This window comes from Callospermophilus lateralis, chromosome 2, assembly GCF_048772815.1.
Source record: "Callospermophilus lateralis isolate mCalLat2 chromosome 2, mCalLat2.hap1, whole genome shotgun sequence".
In the NCBI taxonomy this organism is placed as follows: domain Eukaryota; kingdom Metazoa; phylum Chordata; class Mammalia; order Rodentia; family Sciuridae; genus Callospermophilus; species Callospermophilus lateralis.
The window spans coordinates 208,796,292-208,811,299 of NC_135306.1; the positions used below are offsets into that span (position 1 = coordinate 208,796,292).

General features: G+C 56.1%; 1 protein-coding gene across 1 annotated transcript in view; it reads right to left on the bottom strand.

The window, feature by feature from the left end:
* Window positions 1–502: 502 nt before the first annotated feature.
* The window catches only part of LOC143390587 (actin, larval muscle-type-like), a 44,028-nt gene continuing 29,522 nt past the window's right edge, over window positions 503–15,008 (bottom strand). Inside the window, exons 11-13 of the mRNA XM_076842956.1 lie at window positions 6,855–7,043; window positions 5,339–5,520; window positions 503–646 (exon numbers count right to left, since the gene is read on the bottom strand). Coding sequence (XP_076699071.1) covers window positions 503–646; window positions 5,339–5,520; window positions 6,855–7,043 — 515 coding nt within the window. The remainder of the gene's footprint in view (window positions 647–5,338; window positions 5,521–6,854; window positions 7,044–15,008) is intronic.

Consider the following 15,008-nt stretch of genomic DNA (forward strand, 5'->3'; position numbering starts at 1 on the left):
TCGTGATGGCATTAATGACTCTACAAGAGGACGGGGCCCTGTCTCTCCCTGTGATCCCTCTGCCACGTGGTGACGTAGCTCGAGCCCTCGCCAGACCCCAGCACCACACTCCGGGACTCCCGGCACCCAGAACCAGGAGCCAGATAAACCTCCATTACTTCTAAATGGACCAAGACACCCGCGGAGGGCCAGGACACGCTGCAGAGGCCCTGCTCTGCCCATGCACCCCAGGGGTGGGCAGTGCTGGAGAAGCCCTGGCCACCCCAAGGCACAGCCACAGGCTGAGGGCCACCTGTTTATGGTGCCGAGGTCGGGGGCGTGTGCTGTGTCCCAGCTGGGAGGCAGGGAGGGGGATCAGGAAGAGACACGCTGTCCCTTGGTGACCTGTTTATTGGCAGCCAGGGGAGGAAGGACCATGTGTGTGAGCGGGCTCTGCACTCTGGCCCACTTTGGCCTGGACTTGGGTGGACGACACAGGTGAGGGGCCCCTTATAGCTACGTATCAGATGCTTCTTCTGCAGACGACAGAGGATCCCATGTCTTCATACTCTTTGTTGGTCACCCACATGTCCTCGAACGTGGACAGCGAGCACAGGATGGAGCCACCTACCCAGGCCCCGTACTTGGCATACGGAGAGGTGTACACCTGGAAGAATAGGGCAGCGGGGGGAAGGGAGGAGAACAAGCCTAGTCAGCTACGGCTCTACAGGGACAGCGACGTCCGCAGGTCAGGCTCCAGGGTCGAGCCCCCTGGAAGGTGGGCTTTTCCGTGGGCTGGTACCCTGAGTGGCCGGAACCTCCCTCCAGCACCTCAGCCCTCAGGCCACGGGGGGACACAGGGCACCCTAGGGAGAAACGAGCAGCGCTGGCAGGCAGCCCAGCCCACCCTCACCAGCAGCCGAGAGGCCCCTCCCGTGGGTGGTGGGCTGACCTTTCCCAGCGGCTCTGGCCTCTTCTCCTGCTTCCCCTGAACTGCACAAAGTGCCCCTCCTTGGCGCCTGCTCCAGGAGAGCCCAGGTTCCTCACACTGGGGACCCTCCTCACCCACTTGTCAGGTGGGGCCACTGCAGCCCAGAAGGTCAAGGTCACTGTCAAGGTCGGGCTTGTCATCCTCTGGTCTCAGACTTTCAGTCAGGTGCACAGGCACAGCGTGCCACATGACGGTTGTTCTGAGACATCGGAGGGCCGAGTCCCAGCCGCGGGGCTGTGCACGGGGAAGCTGGGGGGCGATTCAGGTGCGGTGGGGGGAGACAAGTTGTGCTCTCGGCCCCATCCCGAAACCTGCTGGCTCTGTCACCCACAGAACTGTGCTCGGCTCGGACCCCTGGCTGGTTTCAGTTAAGAGATGTATCACCGTGATTTTAAGGGGGAGGGAGAGGGACGGTCGGGGGAGAAGGGGCCGTGTTCCAGGTCAGCCCTTCAGGTAGGCAGCACGGCCCATGCCAGGCGCCCAGAGCCTCTGCTGAGTCACCTACTCCATCTGACCTTATCCAAACACACTCAGGAGCAGACCCACCTGGGAGCTGGGTGCACCAAGAAGAAAGCAAATACCCATAGAAAACGTGGCCACGGGTTGGAACAGGCAATTGTGGGGAGATGTTTTAAAAGAGGAGAAAGAGAAGGACAGAACTTTCCCCATCTCTCAGGCTGGCAAAGGGGTGTGAAACCCAGCCGCTGGGTGTGTGCATGGGCAGCCTGTCAACACGTCCACGAGGCCTTAGGGTTTGCCCGTATTTCTGGCCCCAAAACCCACATTTAGAAATGATTCTAAGAGAAAGAAAGAGTATCCTAAAATAATAATAATGGCAAAAAGTTCAGCTAAGAACGTTCATGAGAGCTGAGAGAGGGACTCAGCCGCTCCTGGACATGGGTGGGGCCCCCATCCCAGCGGGAAGGCCTTGGAGAGGGAGCCGCGTGGAACCAGCCTTGCTGCCGCCATGGCGGGGCTGAGCAGGAGCTGTGGCGGCCGGCAGCAGGAGTGAGGGCCGAACCACCCACTGCTGCCTGGGAAGAGGTCAAAGTTCCTAACTCCAGTAGACCTACACGGACGGCTTTCACACCACCACAGAGTGGACACTCCCCGTGTGGCCACGTCACGTCAGGGCTCGCCGGCGGTCGAGAAGCTGGCCCTACTGGAGCCGGCTCTCCTCCCAGGCTGGTGAGCGGGCGTAGGACGGGGGCTCTCTTCTTCAGGTGAGCGCTTTCCTGAGCCTCCTGGGTGGCTCCAGGCCATCTGCCCCCCTTCCCCGTCCAGGCACGGGTCAAAGGAGAGAGACCAGCAGACGAGAGACACGCCTCCCAGCTCCGTGGAGAGGGTTTGGGGTGGGCGATGGGGAGCACTGAGGATCTTCTGGGGAGGACGGAAGGGCTGGTGCGGGGCAGCCCAGCCCCACTCTGCAGGACCGCGATGGCCCCAGAGATCTGCTTTGCAACTGTGGCCAAGAGACTGATGGCACTCAGCGGACTGGTGTGCCCTCCGGGCTTTGGTAGCCTTCCTCTTTGATTCTGTGAAAGTTCATCTGGGGCAAGGCTCTGGAGGGCAGGAAGGAGGGGCGTCAGGAACACGATTCTTGACAGAGTTGGGGACATGGAGTCGGGGGGAGGGCATTGTCCACTAGGACGAAAAAGTCTGCGACTTCATGTCAGAGGGCCCGAGGGCTGCAGGCTCAGGAAGTTAGGTGGCAGGGACCAGCTTCCTCTGTCACACGCAGTCTTCCACATCGCGGGGTGACGCAGGGTGACACAGGTGAGCCTCAGAGGCAGCAGGCTCTGTCCGGCTCCCCGAAGAGCATTGTGGTGCCCCTTGTGGTGCTTCATAGGGCGCCTGGGTCTTAGGAAGAAGGCGAGGTACAGCACCTCAGTGTTCTGTGAATTTGGTGACCTGTGACACGCAGGCAGTGAGAGGCTGAGGGTGGCAGGTGGGAAGCAGGGCTCATGTTTGTCACTACTGGCTGGGGGGACATGGCCACTGCCTCGTTGACTTTCACTCAGCAACCTGGCCCATAACTGGGTGATACACTAAAGACGGACGGAGGGCAGGGGCAGGTGACCTCAGCGGGCAGTGCAAGGCGCACCGAGGACATGGGCCATGAAGTTCTCTCTGGAGGGCCCTGCCTGCAGCCCAATCCAAGAGCCCCAGAACAGAGAGGCCTCAGAGAAGACGGGCAGCTGAGGGCGCAGGGGTGAGTCCACACCGCCTGCCCGTGGGCCCTGCCAGGAGGTGGCCTCAGTGTCTTCTGGTGGCCGAGGGGTGGGAAGGGAGGGAGATTCTGAGCTCACTGCCCAGTGGGCATGCAGAGGGCCCCACCCAGGGAGGACACAGGGCAGTCTTGAAGGGTGGCAGACAGGCAGAGAGGTGTCACTGAGAGCTGACCGCGAAGGCCACACCTGAGCCATGACCACTTGGCCCATGGAGCTTGTAGCCAGCTCCAGGCCAGCAGAAGACGGAAGGACCCAGAGCCAGGTGAGGAGGGCATCACGCGGCTGGCCCAGGAGCCCGCGGCAGCAGAGGCCAGAAGCCAAGCAGGAGCCACCAGAGAGGGCAGCTCACCACAAGGGTCCCCAGGGGTGAGAAAGGACTGCATTTCAACCAAAGGGACTGGGCTGCGGTGGGCTGGAGGCTGCGCGAGGCGAAGGGATGGCCCCAAGCAGCAGGGCCTGTTCCAGATCCCGCAGTCCTACTTCCTGGAAGTACGCGCCCCACACCTGAGGACAGTCCACCCTCTCCTGAGGACAGTCCACACCTGAGGACAGTCCACCCACACCTGAGGAGAGTCCACCCTCCCTTGAGGACAGTCCACCCCACACCTGAGGACAGTCCACTCACACCTGAGGAGAGTCCACCCACACCTGAGGAGAGTCCACCCTCTCCTGAGGACAGTCCACACCTGAGGACAGTCCACCCACACCTGAGGAGAGTCCACCCTCTCCTGAGGACAGTCCACCCCACACCTGAGGAGAGTCACCCCACACCTGAGGTCAGTCCACACCTGAGGAGAGTCCACCTTCCCCTGAGGACAGTCCACCCCAGACCTGAGGAGAGTCCACCTTCCCCTGAGGACAGTCCACCCCACACCTGAGGAGAGTCCACCTTCCCCTGAGGACAGTCCACCCCACACCTGAGGACAGTCCACCCACACCTGAGGAGAATCCACACCTGAGGATAGTCCACCCCACACCTGAGGACAGTCCACCCACACCTGAGGAGAGTCCACCCCACACCTGAGGAGAGTCACCCCACACCTGAGGAGAGTCCACACCTGAGGAGAGTCCACCTTCCCCTGAGGACAGTCCACCCCAGACCTGAGGAGAGTCCACCTTCCCCTGAGGACAGTCCACCCCACACCTGAGGAGAGTCACCCCACACCTGAGGTCAGTCCACACCTGAGGAGAGTCCACCTTCCCCTGAGGACAGTCCACCCCACACCTGAGGAGAGTCCACCTTCCCCTGAGGACAGTCCACCCCACACCTGAGGAGAGTCCACCTTCCCCTGAGGACAGTCCACCCCACACCTGAGGAGAGTCCACCTTCCCCTGAGGACAGTCCACCCCACACCTGAGGACAGTCCACCCACACCTGAGGAGAATCCACACCTGAGGATAGTCCACCCCACACCTGAGGACAGTCCACCCACACCTGAGGAGAGTCCACTCCACACCTGAGGAGAGTCACCCCACACCTGAGGTCAGTCCACACCTGAGGAGAGTCCACCTTCCCCTGAGGACAGTCCACCCACACCTGAGGAGAGTCCACCCTCACCTGAGGATAGTCCACCCCTCACCTGAGGACAGCCCACACCTGAGGAGAGTCCACCCTCACCTGAGGATAGTCCACACTACACCTGAGGAGAATCCACACCTGAGGAGAGTCCACCCTCACCTGAGGACAGCCCACCCCTGAGGACAGCCCACTCTTGCCCAGGAGCCTGGGCCACCCTCTGCTCCAGCTGGATGGTATTCCTCTGCCCAGTCGTGGTGGTCTCAGGTCCTCTCAGGTGAAGGCCTGGCCCTCTCTGCCCTGCTCACTAGCCCCAGCACCTCCCTGCCCTCCTAGGGAAGCCAGCCGCTGGCCTGGGCTGCCCCTCGCCTCTCCAGGGCCTTCACCAGCTGTGCCTGCACTGCCCTGGCTCCGCCTCCTGCCTCCCCTGCCCCTTGGCCACACCGTCCCTCCCCCTCACGGTGTCTGCCTGTTCCTGCTTCCACCCCTGCAACAGAAGCTCAAGGATCTGGGGCACGTTGGTCTGGGGATGTGTCCCCCAATGCCAGGACCCACATCTGGCTCCAATGGGGCGCTCTAGAAATGTCTGTGGTATGAACCCAGGTGGCTTGGGACCCTCACCTGGATGTCGTGTGCTGGGCACACCAGGCTGGCTATTTCTCTCTGCAGTCGTGACCGCAGCCCCGAGCAGGAGCCGGTCCCTCCAGACAGGATTATGTGGTGAAAGAGGGTCTTCCACTGGCGGGGGTGACAGGAGGAGATGCAGCGGAAGACGGTCATGGGCATGCCCAGGCTGTTCCTGTCTGCCAGGAGGGGAGAGAGAAGCCCTGGGCGCTGGAGGCCTGCCCCATACCCAGCCCTCCCTTTCGGCTGATGGAATGGGCATCAGGCCCTGCAGGGCACCCATATCCCCCCCCCCCCGCCCCCGGTGCAGCAGAGGACTTTGATGACCCCAGGTAAGGCCAGGTGAGCATCCACAAGGTATGTAAAGGGAGCCTGGCAGCAACCCCATAGGACTCTGCCGGCCCACGGAACAGTGCATCCTCCAGGGATGCGGACAGCTGTCAGTCTCTCATGCTCCGTATGACTGTGTTATGAAAGGCTCGGCAGGGGCAGCGTCCTGCTCGGAGCCTTTGGACAAGAATTCTGAGCAACACTCTTGAGCCCACAGAATGACAGCGGCACTGCGTGTGGCCATCTCTTAGACGCCACGCGCCTCTGAGCCTCTGTCCTTCCTTACACTGGGTGCCTTGGCCAAGGTTGAGGAGCTACTCACAGGGGCAGCTCAGCCTGCCTGGCAGGAGGCTCAGCCAGCCCTGAACCAGGTTGTGTCCACTTCCTTTGGGATCCAGGATCCACCCAGACCCTGAAGAGGACTTGGATGCAGCGGCAGAAGGGCTCCAGGGACTTGTCTGTCCTCACAATATTCCAGGGGGTGTGTGTGTGGTTTTAAGACTGGGAGCTTCCAGGCACGCAGGGCAACAGCCAACCCCCCTAACCTACCCAGGACCGCTGGGAAAGGCCTGGAAAAGAGCCCGGGTTTTACACCTCTGCATCCCGCACAAATGTCACAGTCATTTCCAAGAAGGGGATTCCACGGAGCACTTGTTTCCCAGGACTCCCCGGCAAACTCATCTCCCCTTTCCTGTGACTCCGTCACCCGCCTCTTGCCCTGGTCAGCGCCGCCTGCCTGCCGAGGTTACTCAGCTGGAGGCTCATTTCAAACCTCTGGTCAGCTAGATCTTTCCAATCCCCTCCAAATCTATGGGTTTCACCTTTCTGCCTCAATTATCTGCATTTTTGTATGTAAATTATTTTGTGAGTAGATGGAGTTTTAAAAATATAATGCACCTGGAAGACCTGCAGCCCAGTGGAGTCACGCACCACTCTTGGCAAATGATTCAAGACTCCTGGGGTGAGTTTCCTCCTCTGTAAGGCAGGTGGACTGGAGATGGGGGCAGAGAAAAGGCCCCCATCTCCAAGTGTCCACAAGGCCAGGGGCACACAGCGGGCACCTGGCGAGAGACAGCTAATACCAGAGGAGCCTGCTGCCCCTCAAACAGGACCTCCTCCTGGGCCCAGCACCTTCTTTCCCAGGGCCCCAGGGCCTGTCCTTCATGCCTCCCTGCAGACTCACCTATGAGGCTGGGCTGGAAGAGCACCTCAGGGCAGAGGAAATGCTCCTGCCTGAGGGTGATCTCCTGGCCATCAGGAAGCAGGAATTTGTTTTGGCAGGACAGCAGGTTATCTTTGGACTTCTCCTTGTTGAAGTCCAAGGCCACATAGCAGCACTTCTCTTTTATGTCCCTGACGAACTCTGGATCCCCTACAGGACACAAAGGAAAAGCCCCAGCTAGAGGAGACAAGAAAGCAGCTCACAGAAGCCCCTGCCGTGAGGAGGAGAGGCCCTGCCAGCTGCCCTCCATGTGCAGCCTGGACAGCAGGTCCTCTTGTCCATGGTGCAAGGCCCTGGGCCTGCCCTGAGAGGGAGGGGTTGCAAGATGTCAGCATTTTGTAGGTTAGACCCTGCCGTGTGTGGTGTGCTTTGGGGATTAGAAAAACAACCCACATTGATTATTGACTGTAGTAGGAGGTTCTGCAAGCCGCTCTGGAGGACCACGCACAGCCCATGGGCCCCTCATCTGGACACTCCTGGAAGGCGATGCCCACCCTTTTCCAGGCAGCTGGCAACAAATGTTAAACCAAGCTAAACCTCTGAGGTGCAATCAGGTGTCCCCGCAGTGCTGCCTGGAAATCCCTCCTGCTCTGCAGCCCAGTGACTTCCAGATCCCACCATCCAAACTGCTCCGGCCCAAATCTGTTCTGTCCTCCTACTTCTCCTGATGCCTTTCCCTTCTTCACCTGGTTCAAGCATTAGTGAAACAAATCGAGTTCAAATCCCAAATCTGCCATTTTACCAAATGCCTAGATTTCAGCAAATCCATTATTCCCTAAGCCTGCCTTTTCTTCTGAATGAATGAATAAAACTAATGGTCACTTTCAGGATTATATTAAGGACAAATTGAAATAATGCACATAAAAATCTTGCTAAATGTGATCTGTCAACAACATGCTGACTTGGCCAAGCGCAGCCCTGCTCATGTCCCTCTTGATGGGTGCCATCCTTCAGGGCTCCCTGCTCTGCTTGGCATTTGCCGTGGACTTCTTGCCGGGAAGACCAGAAAGGCCAGTGCAGGACTGCAGGTTTACTGGAAATGGCTGTTGTACAGTTTTTTCAGGCTGGGAACATAGCCAAAAAGAGGGACGGGCACTGTCTGTCTGAAGTCCTTGGATTCATGTCCCAAGAGCCAATACCCTCACTACTTGTGGGGTACTGGCCAAAGACCCCATTCTTCCTCTGCCTCTTTGTCATGCAATAGAAATGACTTTTCTCCCTCATAGGGTTGTGGCAAGAAACAGACAGAACATGGGTGGAGTGCTAACTTGGCCCAATGCCCTGCACAGAATCACCATCACCATCACCACCACCATCACCTTCACCATCACCACCACCACCATCACCACCATCACCATCACCACTCCCACAACATTCACCACCACCATCACCTTCACTATCACTTTCACCATGACCACCACCACCACCACCACCACCACCATCACCATTGCTATCACCAGCACCATTGCAGTCACTAACACCAACACCACCATCACCATCACCATCACCATTGCTATCACCAGCACCATTGCTATCACCAACCACCACCATCACCTTCACCATCACCACCACCATCACCTTCACCATCACCATTAGCAACAGCACCACTGTCACCACCACCACCACCATCATCATTAACTTCATTGCCATCACTGTCATCGTTCTGTCAAATTTTTCCATGCTGTGACTAGAGGACCTGAGCAAAACAACTGTGGAAGAGGAAAAGTTTACTTGAGGGCTCATAGTTTCAGAGGTCTCAGTCTATCGAAGGCCAGCTCCATTCCTCAGGGCTCAGGGGAGGCAGAACATCATGGCAGAAGAATGTGGCAGAGGGGAGTAGCTTTCAGGATGATCAGATGCAGAGAGAGACTTCACTTGCCAGATACAAATATATACCCCAAAGCCATACACACCCCAATTCCCTGCTCCTCCTGTTCCACCCACCACTTCAGTCACCACCCAGGAAGTCCCTATCAGGGGACGAATTCACTGATTGGGTTAAGACTCTTGGAACCCAATCATTCCTCCTCTGAACCTTTCTTTCTGCATTGTCTCACACTGAGCTTTGAGGGGACACCTCACATACAAACCATAACAGTCATCATCACCATCACCTTCATCATTATAGCCTTTATCCCCATTATCAGCCTCACCACTGTCACCAGCAGCAGCAGCACCACCATTTTTACCATCCTCACCATCTCCACCATCATCACCATCCTCACCATCCCCACCATCCCCACCATCCCCATCATCCCCACTATCATCACCATCCCCACCATCATCACCATCCTCACCATCCTCACCATCCCCACCATCTCCACCATCCCCACCATCCCCACCATCCCCATCATCCCCACTATCATCACCATCCCCACCATCCCCCCAACCCCACCATCCCCACCATCCTCACCATCCCCACCATCCCCACCATCCCCACCATCCCCATCATCCCCACCATCATCACCATCCCCACCATCCCCACCATCCTCACCATCCCCACCATCCTCACCATCCCCACCATCCCCATCATCCCCACCATCATCACCATCCCCACCATCCCCACCATCATCACTATCCCCACCATCATCGCTGTTAGGAGTCGCCCCAGCTCCAAAGACTAACTTCCCCATCCCCCAAGAAGAACCATGCAATAGTGAGCCCTGCTGGCTCACATGATCCTTACCCACCAATCAGACTAGCCCTGCTGACTCACATGATCCTTACCCACCAATCAGACTAGCCCTGCTGGCTCACATGATCCTTACCCACCAATCAGACTAGCCCTGCTGGCTCACATGATCCTTACCCACCAATCAAAAAGCACCCCATGCCAACTGTCAAACCACCCCCGGCTCTATAAATATGCAGAGCTGTTCCTCAATAAACGGGCATTTTCTCCAATGACGAGCCTTGGTCGTTCTTTCATTGGGGCTGAAACCCTGGAGGGGGAATGCCTCCATTCTCAAGGGCCCTCTCTCTCAAGGCTTGCCGTCCGGGTCCACTCTTTCGAGCGCTGTGGCTACTCGCACAACACCGGCTCTTCAGTAGGTGAGTTCCCCTATCGGGTATCCAACTTCAGACGGGCTATACGCAGGGGCTCTGACCATGATCGTCCGGCAAACCTCTGACACCCAATCTGGAGGAGAAAACACACCCCACCACGACCTTCACGGTCACAGTGGACTCTCTGGAACCCGGTTCATGAGCGGGAGGTCCTGAGGGGTGGAAGAACAGGCACTCCCCTCTCTCCCCCCCTCCTTAACCACCCTTGTCCCTCTCCTGACCTATGGGGGCCTCTTCTTCCCTCTCTGCAGACTCCCCCTTATTAAATTCTGCACACAAGATTGGCCTTACTATCAATTAGACAATCAAAGTCAATGGCCCCAGGAGGATCCCTAGATCCCACAATTCTCAGAGATCTGTTTAACTTCTGCGAGTGCTTGAAAAAGTGGAAGGAGATCCCCTATGTTGAGGCTTTTTCTCTTCTTCATTCTCACCCCGACCTATCCGGCAGATGAACCCCCTCCCTACCGACCTCCCCCGTCAGCTCCGTCCAGGTCTCAGGTGCTCCCCCTGACTTGGCCGGCACTTTTAGTTCCCCCCAAACTAGGTCCCGCTCCCTAGTCCCACAAACCATGGCCCCCTTAAGAGAGGTTGCTGGACCTGAGGACATTATCCAGGTACATGTCCCATTCTCTATGAATGACCTCACGCAATTCAAGTGAAGATTGGGCTCATTCACCACAGAGGAGAGTTTCAGTGGGTCCTCCAGGCTGATAGCCTCACTTATATGTTATTGGCTAATACTCTCCTTCTTGAGGAACGTACCAGAGTCTGGGAACTCGCCAGAGCCCATGCGGATGAAACTCACCGAGTTAATCCCAATCACCCTCTGGGGCCACTTGCTGCCCCAGATCAAACTCCCGCCTGGGATTATACACAAGCTGGCATACAGAGTGGGGACCGGTTCTCCGCATGTATTATTGCTGGGCTCAAAAAATGCGGCACGTAAGGCCGTCAATTTACAAAAATTACGAAAGCCCTTCAGCACTAACCTAGATCCCAAAACCCCAGATGGCCGTCATGTCCTTATGACACATTTCCTCTCGCAGAGCTACCCCGACATCTGGGACAAACTAAAAAAGCTCAAACAAGGCCCTGCCACCCCCCAGACTGAGAAATTTCAGATGCTCGCCCAGGCCCTGCAGGGTGCTTCCTCGGGTCGCCGCCCAACACCGCAGGTCAACTCCCCCCTGCCCCCACGCCTGCTTCAAGTGTGGCAAGGAGGGACATTGGGCCAGGGCATGCCCTGCACCACACACTCCGCGTACCCCATGCCCTAAATGTCAACAACAAGGTCACTGGGGCTCTGGCTGTCCTAGATCCCGTAGGAGGCCTATGGCCAGGGAACCCTCCGACCTTCTGGGCTTGGCAATCGAAGATTGACGGAGCCTTGGGTCCTTGATCCGGCCGTAATGAGACAGGAACCCAGGGTGTGGATTCTGGTGGATAGGCGCAAGGTTGACTTTCTCCTTGACACCAGAGCTACCTTCTCAGTCCTGACAGAATTCTGGGGGCAAACAGTGCCGTCCACCTCTCCTATTGTCGGGGTAGGAGGAAAGACCATGTATCCAAAAAAGACTCCCCTATTACTCTGTTCCATAGACAACTTCCCATTCTCTCGGACGTTCCTAGTTATGCCCAATGTCCAGTTCCTTTGCTCGGCCGAGATATTCTCTTTAAATTCAATACAACAATTAACATCCAGACTCCTGGCATCAGTCACGCCCCAGAATCGGCCCGTTCATCTTTTCTGGCTCTTTTGGCAGAAGACTGGCCATTCTGCTCCACTTGTGAGGCTGACATGAAACACCATACTAACCTGGGTGACCTGATTGTATGGGATACCCACACCCCCTCCACTGTTTCCTGCCCACCAGTTAACATTCATCTCAAAGATCCCAACACCTTCCCAACAGGCTCAATACCCCCGTCCACAAAAGCTCTTCTGGGCCTACAATCTATTATTCAGGACCTTCTTAGCAAGGGGTACCTCTGTCCTGCTCATTCCCCTTACAACACTCCCATACTAGTGGAAAAAAGCCCAATGGGTCCTATCGCTTAGTTCAGGACCTACGACTCATCAACACCTCCGTTAGGCCCATATCCTTTGGTTCCCAACCCATACACCCATACACCCTGCTGTCTCAGATCCCCCACACTGCCACCCACTTCTCGGTCATAGATTTAAAGAATATCTTTTTGCTTTTAACCTGGACTGTCCTTCCTCTGGGATCTCGAGATAGTCCACACCTCCTTGGACAAACCTTGGCCTCTGACCTCCAATCTTTTCACCCCCAGTGCCCCGAATCCTCCCTCTTGCAATATGTTGATTCTCTTTACCCACCTGCGGGGAGGAAAGCACCCCACCACAGCCTTTAAAGCTACAGTGGCCCTCAGGGACTTCTCCCTTGGGCAGATTCCTAAAGTCCTAGTCCTCTCACCTTTAAGACTCAGCCGCTAGAGAGATGCTTACCCTCCCCTTCCTCTCTCTTGCCTTGCCTCTCCCCTCTTTCCGGCCCTGGGAGTATCCAGCCTCTCCAGGAGGGGTCCCAAAAAGCCTTGGCCAAGGTCTCCCACGGCTCCGGCTCCGTCCTGGATGAGAGCTTCGACTGTCAGGATTCGGTGATGACCAATCTCTGCAGCTCGAACCTGCCACTTAGGCACTCCTGATTTTTGGCTCTAGCGGGGATGCCCATTCAATAAATCAGTTTCCTCCTCCTCTGCATCCTCTTCCCTCCTTACATGGGCAATGTGTCCTCTCTGCCATCCACTCTCCCCTCCAATGCCTCTTGGATCAAATATAGCACCCAGGCCTGGCCCAACTTATCCCTTAGACAACCAAAGCAGATGGCCCCTTTTTGGGTCCCTGTATCCTCCGTTCTAAGGGGTCTCTTCCAGGCTTTCTTCTTGCTCCAATCCAATCCTGCTCTCTGCACCTCTTGCAAACCTCTACAAAATCTTCTAGCCCATCCAAAGGGCTCTCAACAGATGACACAGTTCTCCTACTTAATTTCTTGGCCTTAAAGGGATATCGGGCCTCTCCACAAAAGGCCCAAATAGCCTGTATCTAGGGTTCTCTCTCTCTCAAGGGAAAAAGGCCATTACAGTAGACAGAAAACAGCTTATTGTGACTATACCTACACCTAAGACCAAAGATGACATACTCTCCTTCTTCGGTTTGACTGGGTACTTCAGGGCCTGGATTCCTAATTTCTCCCTCCTCATCAGGCCGCTATATACTCTGGCCAAGGGCCCCCAAGATGAACCCCTACTCTCAGCAGTAGGGAAGCCCTTAAAAAGGCCCTCCTCTGGGTACCCACCCTGCATCTCCCCGACCTCTCCCGACCCTTCACCCTCTATGTACCAGAAAAACAGGGACAAAGTCTGGGCGTTCTGGGTCAGGAATATGGCCCCACATTTGCACCAGTGGCCTACCTATCCAAACAGCTCGACCCCACCGTCAGGGGCTGGCCCCATGCCTCAGAGCCCTAGCAGCAGCCCATGACCTCCAGAAAGAAGCTCACAAGCTTACCTTTGGCTCCCCACTAACCATCTCATCTCCTCACCATCTAAAGGATTTCCTCACTTACAGGGGGCTACAGTCACTTCCTCCTTCCAGGGTCCTATCCCTCCTTGTCTCCCCTTGAAAATCCCTCCATCTCTTTTCAGTCCTGCTCTCCATTAAACCCTGCCTCCCTCCTCCCATCTTCTCCCTCACAGATCCCGTCCACAAATGTCTGGAGGTATCATAGACGATTTGACCCTGCCCTACACCATTTCTGAGGGACCCCTGCCCTCTTACCTCCTCTGGTTCTCAGATGGTAGCTCCTTTATACCCGAAGGGGTTAAGTGGCGGGGTATGCTGTCATTTCCCTCTCATCCATCATAGAGGCCAAACCTCTCCCACCCAATGCCACCAACCAACAAGCTGAACTCAGAGCTGCCACAAGGGCATGCGAGCTCGCGGAGGGAAAAACCCTCTCCCTGTACAGATTCCAAATACGTCTTCCATATCCTGATCTCCCACGCAGCCATTTGGAAAGAAAGGGGGCTATAGACCACCAGAGGGACGGCAGTCATTAATTCCACACTTATTTCTGGCCTACTACAAGCCTCCAGCTGCCTTCCCAACTGGGAATAATCATTGCAAGGCCCCAGACTGACTCCTCCCTTACTACTAGGGGAATTCCAAGGCCCATCAAGCAGCTCCATCAGCCACCCTACAGAGCTTTACCTCCTCTCTGCTACTCTTCATTACCACCAGGGATCGGCCCAAAGATCCACAGCAACTCTTCCAGTTTCTTCACTCTCTATTCCATTCTAGTCCACAGAGTCTCACTACTTTCCTTCACTCCTTTTTCACCCTTTCCCCATGCAATAAGACCCTCCTACAACAGATCACTTCCGCTTGTCAGATCTGCCAGAAAACCAATACCAATACTCCATTAAAACCTAAACCTTTCCCTTCTTATCAGGCTCATGGTCATACCCCGGGTGCAGGCTGGCAGATTGATTGCACCAACATGCCCCGAGTAAAACACAAGCCTTTCCCACTTCTAACAAGCAGGCCTCCACGGTAGTTGACTCACATAATCCCCCATTTCGGGATGCCCACTTCTGTCCAATCAGACAGTGGCCCAGAATTCACCTCGCAGGTAACTCAGGGACTGGCTCACGCACTATCATTTCCTTGGCATTTTCATTGCCCTTACTGCCCCCAGGCTTCCAGAAAGGTTGAAAGGACCAATCAGTCCCTTAAAGAGACCCTCACCAAGCTCACCATGGAATTAAGCCTGGACTGGGTAAAGGTGCTCCTATTGGCTTTATTGCACATTAGAGCCTTGCTAAAGAAGCCTTCTAGGGGCTGAAGATATAGCTCAGTTGGTAGAGTGCTTGCCTCACATGCACAAGGCCCTGGGTTCAATCCTCAGTACCACAAAAAAAAAAAAAAAAAAAAAAAAGAAGCCTTCTAATCTCTCACCTTAGGAAGTCATGTATGGCCATCCCCTTGTACCTCCCAGATTGCCTACTGAACCCCTACCCATCTCC